The 17,377-nt window shown below is 42.3% G+C and overlaps 1 protein-coding gene across 7 annotated transcripts in view; it reads right to left on the bottom strand.

Annotated features, from left to right (window-relative positions):
* SEMA5B (semaphorin 5B) overlaps positions 1–17,377 on the bottom strand; it is a 283,392-nt gene that overhangs the window by 135,819 nt on the left and 130,196 nt on the right. For all 7 annotated transcript variants that reach the window (XM_054070049.1, XM_054070044.1, XM_054070043.1 and 4 more), the window contains one exon: positions 8,735–8,940. In XM_054070049.1, the coding sequence (XP_053926024.1) occupies positions 8,735–8,888 (154 nt within the window). In that variant the 5' untranslated portion in view covers positions 8,889–8,940. The remainder of the gene's footprint in view (positions 1–8,734; positions 8,941–17,377) is intronic.

Here is a 17,377-nt window from a genome sequence, read left to right as displayed (position 1 = left end):
CTGCTCCATCAGAAAGGCCAGCCTTGGCCCATTCTGTTTCACTTGGACCCCTATTTGTACATGGTGAAGAGCAGGCAGAAGCTCTGTCAAGACTTGCCTCACGGGAGAGCCAGGAGACTTCCACTCTGCGAGTTCCCAAACCTCACAATGGTGGACTGGGAAAGTCATCCTGTAACATGACAGAGGCTCTACTCTCTTCAGCACGGCTCCTGTTATTCAGACCCCCACAAGACCTCAAACCCCAAACTAAAGTCCAACAATGCAGATTCCCACTGGCAATGGCTCATCAAGAGCAAGAGGAAACACCACAGTGCTGCAAGAGTGTAGGATATGGATGGATGTCCATGAGGCATTAGCGTGTCTGTTTGCCATGCCTGAGATCCACAGGATGAAACAGGAGTGTCTACACAGCACAGGACTTCATGGAAAGAGTGTGATTTGGGTTTCCACAGCAGGCTACCAAACGGGGCAAACAATACCCTAACACTGCCTACACTTCTCAACAACGTTCCTCAAAAACTTTGCCTGCTACTCCACACAGCACTGCATGGTGTCATGCAGACATAGTCCTGCGCCCCACCACCACCTTGTAACACTCAGCTAACCAGTGCCACACACAGCTCCACCGTTAGCAAACCCAGAGCTTTCTTGATTTCTTAAGGATGTGGCAGAGATTTAAGTATTGTAATCCATTGTTTACTGGGACAAGCCCTGCAGCTGTCACAAAATTTCCCTCTCTGAGAAAGATAAGGTGAGTGCTCACGCATCACTTGCAGCTTTCTATGACATTCTGATCAGTTTAATCCCTGTTTCCAGACAGGAAAGCAAGCTGCATCTTGGCTCCTACAGCCACTGTGGTCCGATGGAAAAAACACTCCTTTGTCACCTCTCAACCATCGTTCGATCTGCCTCCTCCACATCTGAAGGCAAATTTTTTTCACTATCCTTACAGTTATATGTCTACATCACCCACTTGTGCCAGCAGAGATGCTGCAAGATTCAGGACAGCTGTTTTCACTAGTGGGAACGTAGGAGATGGCAGAGAAAGCACGGCTAAACTCTCCTTGAATTTCACCTGTGGGTAGATGGATCTGCCACATAAGCAAAAGTGTCTGGTTTTGACGTGCACTTGAAACAGAAGTTGGCCCTCTTTGCTGGTTTGCCAGAGACTGAACTGGAGGTGCCAAATAAAATACATAATTCATATTTTTCAGGTAGCCAGGCCTATGAGGACTCCTGTCTGCTGAGGACACAGGTCCCACCATGAGTCAGTTACACCAATGAATTGGAGCAGAGGCTGTAAAATACTGAAATACTTTTGAAATTAACCTGTTCTCATAAGGATCAGTTTTCTAAATTGGAAGCTGGCTAATAATAGTAAAGGATTATCAAAGACCACATTTCACCAATGACCTCCACCTCTTTTATTAATGTGCTGTAAAACAGAGCAATCCTCATGTATAAGATACAAATCTGAATTTTGCAGCTCAAGCATTTCCATTAAAATACATTCTCAGGATCACCCAATATTATAAAAAGATGAATGATCTATGAAGTCAGAGCTTTTTCAGCCTAAGCACAAAAGTTTCTTCAGGATTTTATCTGCACCTCCCAAAGCTAGAAAAGATCATAAAAACCTCTAACACAGTCTACTGTGTATTGCAGATCACAGACTTCATCCAGCTAATCCCATACTAAGCCGAGGAACGTGTTGGATTTCTTAACTACTTGATCTGTCCACTTTAGAGGAACAACTTGGCCAGTTGGACCTATGGCAGCAGAACTCACTAGAAAGAGAGCGATATGCTAGGGTTTCCAGTTACAGACTTGATGCTTCAGTGCTGTGCACTCTATTTCCCAGCTCAGCACAGAAGCATATGCTTGGTTTCAAGTACACAATCCCATTGACTTCAATGTAAGTACATAGTAAGTGCTCGACTGAGCCGAGACTGTTCATGGCTTTCCAGGATGAATCCCGCCTGATTAAACAAGAATAAAAACAAGAGCATCTCTCTTATGAGGAAAGGCTGAGACATAGATCTGTTTGGTCTGGAGGAGAGAAGACTGAGAGGGGATCCTACCAGCGCTTATAAATATCTAATGGGCACGTGTCAAGAGGATGAGGCCAGACTCTTCAGTGGTGCCCAAACACAGGACAAGGGGCAAGGAGCACAAACTGAAGCACGGGAGGTTCCACCTTAGCATGAGGAAAGACTACTTTACTGTGAGGGTGACAGAGCACTGGAAGAGGCTGCCCAGAGATGTTGTGGAGTCTTCCTCTCTGGAGATATACAAAACCCACCTGGACATGTTCCTGTGCAACCTCCTCTAAGGAACCTGCTCTAGTAGGGGGGCTGGACTGGATGATCTCCAGAGGTCCCTTCCAACCCCGACCATTCTGTAATTTCTTATGGGATTGCTAGTGCTAAAATGAATTTTATCAAAGGATAATGACATCCTTGAATAGAAGGTTCAACGAGAATGTCATATATTAACATTCATCAGAAGCAGATGTGCTAAATAAATTAGGTCTGCCATATCACTGACTCACAAACTTATTCAGTTTGAGAACTATGCTAAGTAAACTTTAAAATTGGGAATGAGGCCTCCATAAGACATGTCTTTGTTTGCACTGAAATGCAGAAAAAGAAGAAAAGCACTTTGCTTGCCACCTTGTTCCCTTTCTCTGAGGTGCTGCCTGAGTTCTGAGAAGAGGCAACCCACTCCGATATCCTAGATCCAACCACTATGTTGTGGCTACTCAGCTATTGATCAGAGTTTTTGGTCCATTGGTCCATGCATACTATGCTGGTGAACTTCTGAGTACCAACGCCTACACATGATGACCCCACTTCATGCTGCTGACCATGCCCTCCTTCTCATCATCACTGCCACTCATGGTCAGAGGCTGCTTCTTCACTTGAGCTATCATGCCTCTTTAAAGATTTACCTTCTCATCACTCTGATATGTAAGAGTTACTCAATTATTTGCTTTCTGGAGCATCACCATAAAGCCTTCCATCTCTCCTGCTTGTCATTGTTTGCTCTGTCTAAAGCATTTTGTGAATGAAGGATGCTTTTCCAAGACCTCTTTTCTTCTTGACGCCCCAAGAAACAGCACACTGAATTATTTTTTTCAATCAAATCTCATAGTGATTGTTTGTGAAATGTCTTGGACACCATTAATGAGGAAGTGTCAAAGAACTAGCGTCATTGTTGTTAAAATTATTATTATGGAATGAAAAATATATTGAGAGCTGTTGGGTATAATTTTCAGAAGTTTTGCCTGAAAGAAAATTACTTCCCCAACCACTGTGTATTTATGGCTTTATTAGTCATAATTTTCAAACAATTCTAAATCAACCCTAAAGAAGAAAATATCAGCTTCATTTGCCACAGTTCCATTTTTCAAGATTAAAAGAAAATTGCCACAAGGCTTGCTTAATGGGGAAAAAAAATCTATACTGAAAAACACTGAAGGTCAAATATTCTGTTGCACTCACAGGACGCCACCAGTTCTTGGTCAACACGCCATCATTATGTAATGTTTGGACTCCTTGTATGGAGATTTAAGGGCAGCAAGACTATGAGCCTAAAGACAATTCTCCTGTAATGTATTTTGCCTTCTCTTTGATGTTTAGCCAGATATACCTCTCATGCTTCACCCCACAATCTTCATACTTTGTCAACCAAAATTTTGATTTGAATTGTCAAAATCTCACTTGCTCTAGAAAAGTGTAGATCTTTATCACAATTTCCTGAGGGCCTTTGGGGTTGAAGGATGCTAATGTGGGGTTTTTCCATCAATATACAGTAAAGCAAATAATGTATGAGTGACCAATACAACAATAGTGGGGGTGTTTGGTAAAACATCCAAGAACCTTGAAAAGAAATAAATCATACTCTATTATCCTTCAGCCCACAAAGCTAAAACAGCTTTTCCTTTCAATACAACAAGTGAACACTTAACTGTTCCCCACAGATTTCAGTGTTTGAGGCTGGGCACATTTCAATAAAATGTTGTTTAAAGAAAAAAATATTAAGAAAATATATAGCAGGCTACATTCAAGTAACCTGAATCGCATTCATCTGGTAGGAGGTAATAATTACAGACAGTCTGAAGTAAAACCCCAGATTTAAACACTCCCCAACTAATTCATTTTGAAAACCTGAGGCAACACACAGAGCAAATTGTCTGCATCTATGAGAGACTGAGGATTAGAAAATGGGTAAAACGCTGCACACTGAGAACATACACCAGCCCTGATAACACAATCTGCACAGCTGAGATTTCCAGGCCTGAGAAGACCTGGGCTATCCAACCAAGTCCAACTCTCTCCTGTGCTTCAGCATGGGATCAGCTAAGGTGTTCCGAACAAATGAAGACCAGTTGCAATTATTAAAGCAGGGGCAAATTATGTTCTTCCAGCTTACACTATATGCCACGATGCAGCGGAGAAAACCCTGTGAGACAGAACCAAGAAGAATCCGGGATGTGTATCACATCTTTTTCTGAGCACAGCTACTTAATGGATAAAACTAACAAGAAATAAATAATGGTAGAAACTGCAAGCAGAAACCTGTACACCACTCATTTCGAGTTAAGTTGTGAACATCCACGTAATTCATTTAAAACAGATGAAATTGCAAACTTTTAAGCACTTTTTTTGGTAAACAGGCTGAAATAAGCACTCTGTTACTTGTTACAATCAGTCATGGCTCTTGCTCTCAAAATAACAAATTTTATGTAGTATTGCTATGGCAGAAGGTGCTTCTGGCTTTCCCAAGGGGCAGATTACGAAGGTGCTCCGAATGTCTCTAAAAAATAGCAAAGATGCTTTATGTCTAAGAAATAGCTGTATTACATTGAAGAATACCGCTAAGAACCAGGACAGTATGGGGAAGGGCATAGCCCAGCCGTGAGCACAGGGATCAATTTATTGGTTATAAGATATATACGGAAAAGACAAAATGACCATGACTGAGAAGAACTAGAGATAATTTCTCCAGTGCCTGGCATACCAGAGTGGCTCACAGTGGAGCTATGGTGGGATGACACACTGTTTAGTGAAATGTGACTTGGACGTGTGCGTGCCTCCATGTATAAATAAAAAAGAATGCACTAAGAATATACCTGACTTGTTTTGCTAATATCTCAACTCACTGAAAAACAAACAAGCATGCAAGATCCCTAATGTAGCTACCCACTCACGGCCAAATAGGTAATCAGACACCAGAAACAGGCTCCTGAGAAGTAAAAGATCATTTTCTTATTGATCTAACAAGGGAAATCAAACTTTAACTGCATTTCCTATAAGCACAGAGTAGAACAATCTAATTATGAAAAGCCCAAACTGGGCACGTTATTATTGTTGCTGAACTGTACAATGAGCATTATTTACAAGCCCCAGGGAAACTGGGGCTCTGTTGTGTTATTTTGGTACTGTGCAAACACACAGGATAGCACTCACAGCACAAATTCCTAACCTGTACTTCACGATCTCTATGCAGGCTGCTAGGATAAATCATTCAGCTCACAACCCCTTCCCAGCCCACATCTCTCCTGACAGTGCAAACTTTATCTTGAGCGTATAAAAATAAGCACATTTAGGACCAGAATTTATGTCCCTTGACTTGTCTAGACCATTTTCTCTAGGTCACAAGTAACGGCAAGTCATTTGGGGAATGGACTCTGTAAAGAAAAAAAGCATTTCTTCAGGTCTGAACAGAGCTAAAATAAAAGCATTTTGCATACATAGACTCCTTTCTGCTTAATGAGTGGGTCATGTACTCTATTCTCTCTCTTTCCCCTCCCATACCAATACAAAGAGATATCCATTCAAACAGACAGTTGAGTAGTGTGGATGAGATACAATAATTGAAAGATGAGACATACAAAATACATAATTTCTCAGGAATTGAGTTAAAAGCTAGACAGAAAGGAGTTTTACTTGGATTCTTCCATGGCAAGCATATTATCCAGTCAATTGAATGTTAAGAATATCATAATCTGGAGGACAGGGACAATAAAAAGCGCCTGAGCACAAGTAAGGTGGGAACTCGAAGACTGGAGAACACAAAACTCGTTATGGCATCCCCTTCATCTTGTTATGGGAAGGCTGGCCAGCAGGGTTGCTAAAAAGAAGCCATTCAAGATCGTTGTAACATGAAGTGTTTTGTTAATCTGTTCTTCCTCGCAGTAAATTAATGCATCCTGAACGACTGAATGGGCCTTACTTTTTATTACTGCACATCCACTGAAAATTGCTGCTGTAACATAATCCTTCCCCTGGCACTGGGAGCATGGGCAGAGCTGCTGCTGGGGTCACTCTTTCAAGTGGTTGGCTTGATGTTGCCATTGTATAGCAGGTTGTGATCAATGGATAATGTATTTGGAGACCCATACAAAGCCCATGAGCCGCATTGCTAAGCAGAGACATCCTCGGAGCAATTTGCAACAGCACATAAGATGTAGACTTCCCTACTCGTCTCCTCTGTAGCCTGAACCTGCTTGTGCTGGCATGAGGGCAGGGTATAGCTTGAAGGTAAATTATGTTACAAATTAAGATGTGCTTTTGGAGATGTAAACACTCTTCCATAGAACTTAAATGCCATGTGCAGTGGAAATAAGGTGCCTTTCCTTTTTTTCCTGTGCATTTTCCAGCTGAGGTTTGCAGCAGAAAATGCAGGATTAATCTGTATCATAAACAATCATGAGGAAACAGGTGCTGAGAAAAAAAAGTAACTCTGAATCTAACTTCAGTTTAAGAGACCCCAGTGATAATCTGGGTCATTTTCTTGATGTATCTGCAATTTCAATCTTCATTTCTTTTGTGTAATTGTCAAGTTCTAATTAACTCATACCAGTTTTTGCCCTCTATCATTAAAGAGAAGAAGGGAACAAGAACAGTGAAAGGGAAGGAGAGATTTTTTTTTTTCTGTGAAAAATTCACGCCCAATTAAAACAAAGCAAACTGACAGTTTATTAGTGTGTTTAGACATCAGTTCTGCAGAGAAGCATTTGTACTGAGTGCCCAAAATGCCCACCAATTCCTCAACACCAGGAATCGGGGCTCTAATATTTCTTGCAGAATGATTTATCTCGGTGCTGGATCCTACAAACACATCCTCTCTAAACTCAAAGTTTAGTGCTCCTGGTTAATATAAAGAATGCATACTTGTTCCCTTTTCTTTACCTATAACATCCTCATTGTTATATTAGCTATTAAAATATCCTACTGAGTTACACCACATTTTAACCACAAGTTTCTCCTTTTCCCCCTCCCCAGTTAAACAGATGGTTAGACTTATTTAGCAATTAAAATCAAGGTTTATTTACCCATTCCACCAGAGCAAGGTTAGAGCCAGTGCCATAACATGTAGTCTTAAAGATTTTTCTAATTTACTTTAATCCACTTAAACCTTTAAAGCATAGATAATGGAAAAAAGACAAGAAATCTCTTAACATTCTCCAAATTAAGAAACAAGAGTTTCTTCCTCTGTGCAAAAGTGTAAAGCTGTCTTGAAGAACCCTGAAAGGTCAGCAAGGAAGCCTTTGACTACTTTCTTCCTGGAAACCCTATCTCAAAGGTCACAAAACCACAACTAAATTGCCTTTAGCAAAGAACCTAACTAGAGACACATTGCAAGGTACTTAATTGCCTTTAGTGGAGAATGTAACTGGAGATGCATTGAAAAGCCTTAAATGGGAACGAAAATCAATATTTCAGCATTTAGGAGGACACCGTTTCTAGAGAAGAGATTCAGCCGCTGATGATGGTGGTACACTGAGCTTAACATGCTAGTCTGGGGCAAATTCAGAAATAACGGTGGTACAGATTTAGTGATCTAACTGCCATGTGGGTAGGTGGACAGATTGGGCAGACAGCGACTTAGGAGACCATGTACACTTCTGGAAAATCCTCCTGGGATAAGGGTAAGAGAAATTCCTTGATGCAAAAGAACAGTAAGAGGATTGCCCATTGCAACACAAAGGCCCTCTCACACATTCTTAAGACCTTGTCAAGTTAAATGCCCAGATGAAAGACAGAAAAACTCCTAGCAGAGGAACATCATAAAACCAAACCAAAACAGAAAAAAAGCAACAAACAGAAAAGTACCCACTCCCTGAGATTTTTAAAAATATTACTTCTCTTGCATTCAAGTATGTCCAAACTCTATCACTTTTCACTCATTAAATGTCCAGCGAGCCAGGTGAGGTATATGCCACATCCCTGGAGGTGTTCAAGGCCAGGTTGGATGGGGCCTTGGGCATCCTGATTTAGTGGGATGTCCCTGCCTATGGCAGAGGGTTGGTACTAGATGATCTTTAAGGTCCCTTCCAACCCTAACTATTCTATGATTCTATGATTCTATGATTCTATGATTCTATGATTCTGAGTGTTACTGAATCTAGTTATAGACAAGGAAACTGTCTATAGTTTTTCTTTCATTGTGCCATAAAACTACAAGGAGCCTGTAGCAGAATTGAAAATGGAGATTCCTCCACCGGTAGTCAAAAAACTATCTGAATTAAATGACTGCTGTGAAACCTCAGAGTGAAAACACCATAAAGCATCAAAGGCAATACGATTCGTCAGGCCACTTGCCCTGACCTATGAATCACCACTGTCAGGAAAACAGCACAGAATAAACCATCATCCATAACAACACCAGGAGGGATTTCAAAATGGATCATCCTACTGGAATTTGAAATAGGAATAGAAGCTCTTACCTTCAAAAGCAATTGTGGGGTGTTCTTTCCTGACACATTGCTGATGTTCAGCTTCAGAGTATTCAGGTACATTCTGTGTTGCTGAGAGATGAAAAGCAAGAAGAAAAAGGCTTGGCAATGACAGGGAAATGGCCTTTAATCTTGAAACAACCATGACTGAACGGCAGCTGCGGATCTAGCTTCCAAGGTAGGCCCAGGGAGGATACCTGAAATACAAATAATTCCACTTTCAGAAAGACGAATGCTTATGCAGAGCGTGTAAAATGGGTAGAGAAGGTGGAGGTTCCCCTTTCATCCAAACCCCACTTGTGCTAAGTACACAAGATAATATTCCACAAATAGCATTTTTTAAAAATGACCCAATTTACAACTGTATTTGGGCTTCTGACTTCAAAGAGAAGGGAAGTGCACAGCTCCCTAAACACATCTTTCTGTGTACCTTTGGGGTATAGTCCTTAAACAGCAGCCTGTGCAATGGCCAGTGCTGATAACAAGAAATCTCAAATCCCCAAGACATAAATGCGTCCCCGCAGCTTGGACACCTCACTTATCAGCTCCATGATATGTCCATGTCATGCTACATTCAAGAGAACACTATGGAAAGACCAACATCAGTCATGATTCAAACACATGTGCAATTAATACTGTTCTAATAGGAGATTTATACATTTTACCACTGCTGTTGAATGTCTAGGAAAAAGAAAAGCCAATTTAAAGGTGTTGCCAGGAAAGTACTAATCAAGCTAACATAAAAATTAAAAGAGCTTAATGGGGAAAATGGTGAGAAGCAAGTTGATTGCCTGCATTATCATGGGATGCTATAGCTCCCAGAAACAAGAGCTGAGGCACAGCTAAAGAGGAGGAGTGCTCACTCCCCAGCTAGGAGGGAGTCATGCCTTTTCTGCATGAGCATTTTTAACAATAGCAGCCGAAAAGATAGAGCTCTAAAAACTCCCTTGGGCCTACCAGGTCTGTGGCAGGGGATGGAGGATTAATTAGTCCATGCCACAGGCTCCCCAAGACGCTGCTGCAGCTTAGGAAAATCTGCATTGCCAAATTTAATCTTACAGATGTGCATATTGTATTTTCCCATGTAACTTTGTTCACTTATTGCAAACATGTTTTCAAACAAATGGAGCATCCTAGTCTTAAATCTTATCTGGTGATAAAGCTGATTCTGGTTAAAATCACACATAATGAGATTTTCAGTTCTTACAGGTGTAGTGATTCATAAACATAGCATAACAGTCAACACCTGCAGTGCCCGATACCTCGATATTTTTGTTTGGAGTCTCCAAAACATGTTCAGGGAGCTGAAGTGGCCAGGGTGGTGACTGATAAAATGAGGCACTGATACATAATGACAGGCTCATGGCATTTGAGTAACTCCAATATAGGGAACAATATTGCAACACCAAGGAGCTGGAAGAAGTTTGTAAAGATCTTTGGGCACCGTGGGTGCAATAAGGGCCCGCTTACAGCAGCAGTGGGAGACAGCTGATTTGAAAGATGCATCCTAGATTTTATTCTTATCTGTATTTCTCTGCGATTTTAAACACCGGCACAAAGATGAGTTGCCAGTGCATCCATTATGCATGTCCTCAGCAGCAGCTACACACCATTGACTGAAAATAGTGTTGGCATTCAGGATTTGGGGTAGTTCTAGGGACTTGGTTTCCCAACTAGTGTAAGTGAGAGATTACAGCATTTTACATTTTTTTCCAGCCTTATAAACATGCAGATTTTATGCAGGCATGTATAAAATCATCTTCCAGTTCTCCAGAGGAGGTTCTACAGTCCTCCATTACAGGCAGGTTTGGGTTTTTTTTTTAAAACACAGCAAATATCACGTTAAATTAAAAAATGTGACTGGCAGAAGAAAGAGATGTGCAATCATTCAAAGCTAAGGCCAGCAGAGCATTTAGTCATTAAGCACAAGTATACTGCAGAGCGTACACCACTGAGCACTGTGACATCTCAGATGATGGAGATGTTGTGCAAGTAACACTGTAATGAAAATTACTGATGAAGAAACATAGGATTATATTTTCAGCCATTGGTTTGAACGATCATTTTTTTCAGTACAGATACAGAAGTGAATCACAGCACAGAGATGTGAACCCTGGGGAGATGCATTTTGTACAGCTGTCAGATCTACTTGAAGTTCCAGAAGACAAAGCTGAACTTTCCTGAGACAGGAAATGGTTGTTGTTGGAAACGCACAAGGTGCAAAAGGACTTCTTCACTGTCAGATATCCATGCTACAAGCTGGAAGAGACAGTTACGGAAATCTCACTTTAGCCATGCTCTACTCCTCCCGGTGCAGCCATTCCTGGCTAATCCTAGAAATAAGGTACTCAATGGAGACAGATTGAGCTACATTAGACGGACTTAGACAGTATAGCCATTTTAATGTGCTAAACATCCAAACAATGATCTCAAGCTAGTTGAAAAAAATTCTTAAATCAAAGACTCCGCTAAGGCCCTACATGATCCACAATCAGCAAAAGAGTGAATTCAAGTTTCACACTCATCAGGGTCATGAAATGACAAAAAGTTGCATACTGGAAAGCTTCATAACATCCCACGGCCTATTCTGTGCCAAAGTAGAGTACATTTACTAGTGTTTTGTCTGGACTAGTTGTAAACTGTGCCAAGTAGCTGGATTTCTGCCACTTTCCCTGGGAGACTTTACCACAGTCCAAGAGATTTCAGTGTTCCTTAGAAAGCTGTAACCAGTATTTGGGGTAAAGTTCCATCTTATTTTCCTTATTGCGTTTGAGAATGCCAAAATGTGCTTGAAATACTGGTTTCAAATTTGTTGTGAGGTGGAAGGTAGTATATAATAAAGATGAAAAAGGAACAGTATAAAAACTGGTGTCCTTTCCTATGTCCTCTCTCCCCTACAGCCAACTGCATCCACCAAATGTGTGGATCCTTCATGTGCTGGGAAGTTGAACAAAATCAGCATCATATGCAGCCCTGAATTGGTGTCTACTAGAGTCAGAGTCAATGGGTAAACGCCAGCTTGATCAAGGGCGACAGAAGCCAGAGCTCTAGAGCACCAGCTGAACAATAACCAGACAATAGATAGCATTGCAAAAGGTTACTCCTTCATCCTGCCCCTTCCCAAGCTGACTTGCTCATTTTTTTTCTCAATATTTTAAGACAGTCTCTAAATCAGTAATTGCTATTCCTAGCTCCTGCAACTTTATTTCTGATAAAAACTTAATCCGAACACAAAGCAGTGCCATCTGCAAGAGCAGGTCAATTGTATGCCAAGAGAAAACTGGTAACTGCCTGAGAGAGTCCAGCAGCTACTTAGGAAGTGCAAACACTTTATTTCTGGTGGAGATGGCCGAACTCTAGTTTCTAATTTTCCCCAGCCTGCAGATTTTCACTGAGTGCTGCAGTATGACCAGTGCTTAAAACTAATCCTCATCAGACTGCTAAAACACTGCACACCCTAAGCACAGCTCCGGCTAGCGGTGGTTAGCACTATTGGAACCTGCCCTAGCATTAAGCTGTTTAGATACAGTTAAAGGCAATAAAAAGAGCTGTTCTTATCTGACTCAAAATGGCTTAGGGCTCAAGAAACCAGCTGTCAAGGTTTCAGTGCAGATGAGAGACAAAAGCTTAAATCCCTGGTTAAACTCAGATCTCAGACAGGACATATCGTTTCAATTCTTTATTTGCTCATTTTCATGTATCTTCCACCTTAGCTATTCCCCCTCCAAAATGCAGACATATTAAAAAAAAAAAAAAAAGGAGGGGATAAAAACGTCCGATAAGATTATCTCTGTCCAAGTTTGTCTGTCCTCTCCTTCCTGAAAACCTGTCCTCTGCGCCTCTGCACACCCTCAAAGCCCAGTGATGGGGCATCTCCCTCCCACCCCCTACTCCGCACAGTGAATCCCTCTGGCCTTCTGCCAAAAAACCATCAACAAATTCAGGCTCCATTGGATCCAGTGAAATATGCTTCGGAGACAGATATTTTGTAGAGCACCACTTCTGCCACCATCCCCTTGTCTCTTAAATCAGGCTCTCTCAGCTCTTGGGCCTCCCTGGCTGTAGCGGTGGTGGCAAGGGACAGGCGAAGGGCTGCCCCGTCTGGGCAAAGCAGGAGGTCTGCATGCTCAGTGCATCCCCAAAGCTGAGATCTGCAACCACAGCACCATGTGAGCACAAACCCACTGCTGCATGCCCGTTTCTCACCCAGCCTCTTTCACAGCAGCCCGATAGGGATAGCATATAATTCTGCTTTGCTGTGTGGCTTCACCCCTTGCACAACTGCAGCATTCAGGGGATCACCCTTAGTCCCTCCCTTATTCATTCCCGAGGCATGAGTCTTTTCTAACTCACCCGGTATTGTATCATTGTAGCTCCATTGATTTCACAGGAACTAATCCTGATTTACAGAGGGTAACTCAGATCAGGCCCCCTTTGACTAAAGCTCCATGTCTAAAAGAAAAATACCTTCAATCAATCTTCAGAGCTTTGAAACAAAGCACACTTTAAAAATGGCTGTACCAGGAATTCATATCCTGCTTTCCTCTGACTGTAGCTATCATTTTGACTTAATAAAACGTGACAGTAAAGTTTAAGGATAAAAGAAAATGCTTCATCTTTCATTTTAGAGAAAAGAGATGCCTCTAAAAAAAACTTAAAAGAAGGAACCTCCTGTAAAAGCATTAATTCTTCTGTTTCGGATCTTTTGTGATTGGCACAGTTATAATTTTATTAGAATGGGATACCAGCTGGAGGAAGAGCAATGGAAAGAGGTGGACATGAAAGTATTAAAAAACGTACTGGAAGAATAAGAGAAATAAATATAAACATTACAAAGCAAGACAGCTCAGCAATGCGGCTACGACAGGCTGGCACAGGCAGCTCTGCCCTAGAAAACTCCAAGGCCAACAAAACCACAGTCCTTTATTCATACACCATTCCTTGCGCTCCCCTTCCACCCTCACCAGCTGGAATTCATCCCACCGGACTGGCTCCAAGGGCCACTTCACACTATCGAAGAAAAGACACAGCTTTTCCCTGTGCCCTCAGCCACATCCATACACTCAGCCCTCAGCCATGCCTGTGCTGGGGAGACAGATCTGTCTCACAGCCAGAACATGGCATGTTGCACTTGCACATCCACATGTCAGATCTCATCGGCACCCTTAGAGGTGCCTTAAGGCTCCCACTTAACGAGGTTTTCTCATTTATTTACTCTTGAGGAAAACACGTGGGATTGGTCAAACTACTGTTTAGATGAGAATCAGTGAAAAGATCTTGTTTAGCTTTAATTAAATCACCCTACAATCTTCTGAAGAATCAGTGAGCTCACCTCATAATTCCACAACAGCTTACAGTCTGCAGCTCTCGTTCTGGCTGAGCACTGCTGTGCTCTCACATGTCCACCTTGCTCAGAGCTTCCCATGGCCTCCACCAACACAGCATCTAAGAGCCTCACAATGAACTCATTCTCACAACAGAGAACCACATTTTCATGCATATAAACCAAGTGTTATCTCCAAAAAAAACCCAACTCTAATTCAGCAGCAGGGTGGATCACAACAGTGCACAGGTAATACACTCTCCTGCAGCAAAGCAGAAGCTTGAGTTCCCTGCTGAGCTCTGGGGTGCTCTCACAGCTCCTGCCTCCCACAGTCTGCAAGGCACCAGTTGCAGTATCACAGTAAGCTTCATATCAGGAATAAGCAATGGAGATATTGAATCACAGGTCACTTCATTGCAACCTTTCTGTTATAGGATCATAGGATAGTTTGGGTTGGAAGGGACCTTAAAGATCACTCAGTTCCAACCCCCCTGCCATGGGCAGGGACACCTCCCACTGGATCAGGCTGCCCAAGGCCCCATCCAACCTGGCCTTGAACACCTCCAGGGATGGGGCAGCCACAACTTCCCTGGGCAACCTGTGCCAGTGCCTCACCACCCTCATCGTGAAGAAATTCCTCTTTATCTCTAGTCTAAATCTGCTCCTCTCCAGTTTATACCCATTGCCTCTAGTCCTATCACTACAAGCCTTTGTAAAAAGTCCCTCCCCAGCTTTCCTGTAGCCCCCTTGAGGTACTGGAAGGTCGCTATAAGATCTCCTCGGAGCCTTCTCTTCTCCAGGCTGAACAACCTCAGCTCTCTCAGCCTGTCCTCGTATGGGAGGTGCTCCAGCCCTCTGATCATCAACCTCATACTATTTATATAGATTGTATATATTATATATCTATATAAATGATGCGGTTAACTCTTTGCAAGGGAGAAATCAATTGGACCTAATATAGTTTTTAAGTCCATGGCTCCCAAAGCCTCTGTTGGAGCTGAATAGTAATAGTCCATAGTTTGAATTTAGGACTACAGATTGACAGTGCACTTTGGGGCATTTTATTTCTAAAGCGCTTTCCCACTGCTCTTCAAACCCATCCAGGACTGATCAGGGTCCCAAATCAAGCCAGAAAATGCAATGGGATGTTCAATAACAAACAAATTAGAGAGAAAACAATAACAGCTTGGTACAAAATGAACTGGTTGGTGTCAGCCCACTTTTTTAAGGACTGGTGTAAGCCCTAAATGAGCCACTGTCAGCCACCACTTGGTTACTTGCCCTCAGAAGAACAATCAGCGGCTGCATGGTCCTGGAAACTGTTTCCTCACCTTTAGAGGAGGTCCTCCAGAACAGGAATCTATTACAGAAAGCTCCCATTAAATAACACTGATTCAACAACAAAAGCCTGTGTAACAGAGCAAAATATACCATTGGGTTCCTGCCAAACCCAGTGGGCATAAATAAATACGTACTCTGCTGACGCTCAGACCTGCTTTTGAATAGTGCTAACCTGACCACACATTGAGTGCGTCCCGAAGTGCTTCAAGAGGCTATCCCAAAAGGACTCTACATCTTTTTTTTTTTTTTTCACTAGCTACACATTATATAAAGACATGAGAAGTTTTGTTAGTGCTTGCTTAGGGTATGAATTTAGTATTTGTGAAAAGGTGCCTTGGAGTCTGAAGTCTTCTGTTTATCCAAAGACTGCATTTGGCAATGAAGGCTTACACTCATTTACTTCCCTGGTGGTATGCCTCCACCGTTCTCTAGAAAACTAACTCTACAGTGGGGTGGAAAGACCTATTTGCTGGTCACAGAATGGCCTCTCTGTGAAGCTGTCAACAGAGATGCCAAAGTGGAGATATTTTTAGTAATTCTGGGACCTGGACTGGCTATGGAATTATTTTTCACGTGCTCCATCTGTGAAATAGAGAGACGAAGACAGAGACTAACATAACTACATAGCGCAATGGATGCTATTTTACTTAGCACAACTGCAATTTAGACACAAAGTTCACTGCGGCCTAGATTAGAAATCAGGAGCTCCTGGCTCCCCGTCAAAGTCTCTGGATGCTCCATCAGAAGGAGAGGATGAATGACTAACCCAGCTCAAGAGAGGAGCCATCCCAGGGCTAATGAGGCAGCAGCAACACAGCAAGAACAACAATTCCAGAGGCCCTGCCTGCAGCAGAGGAGCATGTCCAGGGCTTGGCACCCCTTGCAATGTAAGTCACATTTCTCACAGTACGTGTGACGTAGAGTCCTCTGTGTGGGTGCTAGAAATCCAAGGTGCCAGATGTGTTGTTCACACTCAGATCAGGTAAATTCAGCATCAAACTTACTGCAAAGGCTCTTTCCGGCTTGAGGTTTGCTACTCAAGCTCATAAACCCATGACTTGAGCCTATAGCTGTTGTAGAAACACTAACATAGCAGCTTTTCTTTAGGTTACTCTCCTGCACAATGTGGGAGTGGTTTGTAAATTTACAAGTTAGGAGAGCTGCAGCTCGGAGCACCGCACTGCACAGCCAATGTCATTCCAGCACACTCTGGTGCCTGACAGTCTGGAGACACTCCTCTGTTTGCAGTCATATCCAGAGGTGTGACACTCCTGCTCCCTCACCTCCCCACTGCAGCAGGGGCAGCTGAGGCACAACAAAACTCTTTGACTTGGTCACTGGTAACTGCAGTGGTAGAGACAGAAAGAGAAGTAAACTCCTCCTGGCTCTTCCAAATGCTTTTGGTATGGGGCTTTCTTTTGTCTCACATTTTAATATGAAAACCATAAATGTTCTTGAATTTTTTACTTATTAGAGTACTGTTGTCTGACTGACACTAGTTTTTAATTCAGCTCTAATTAGAAGGTCTAACTGGTGACATCAAATGGGATTTTTAGGAAGGAGTTAGTGACAATGGTTCCAAATTGTATCAAACCTAATACAGGTTGGTAACTTGGAAGATTTTTCTCTTCAACATCAAGAGGGCAAGCCAGGGACAACTGCAGTCCCCAGATTGTGTCAAGCAGCCAGCCAATGCTGGCAAACTGTATAGCAGCCACTACGGTGGCTCTGTGAGCAAACAACTGTGAAAACAGGAAGAAGAAATTTTAAAAAATAAATAAATAAAATAAAATGCACTTAATTCTCCTTTGACCTGAAGCAATCTTAGAATTCAAGTCTCCAGCAGATGAAAACTGAGCCATGAAATCATCACACTAATCAACCTCCTGACTGAGAGTCAGCCATAACATATGGGCTTGGCTTTCCCTAGAGTCTTGTTTTTCCCAGTTTAAAGACTCCAGTGCTAGCTC

The sequence above is a fragment of the Cuculus canorus genome, chromosome 6 (genome assembly GCF_017976375.1).
Source record: "Cuculus canorus isolate bCucCan1 chromosome 6, bCucCan1.pri, whole genome shotgun sequence".
In the NCBI taxonomy this organism is placed as follows: Eukaryota; Metazoa; Chordata; class Aves; order Cuculiformes; family Cuculidae; genus Cuculus; species Cuculus canorus.
The sequence above is the reverse complement of the archived record's forward strand: the minus strand, read 5'-3'. Positions and strand labels throughout refer to the sequence as shown.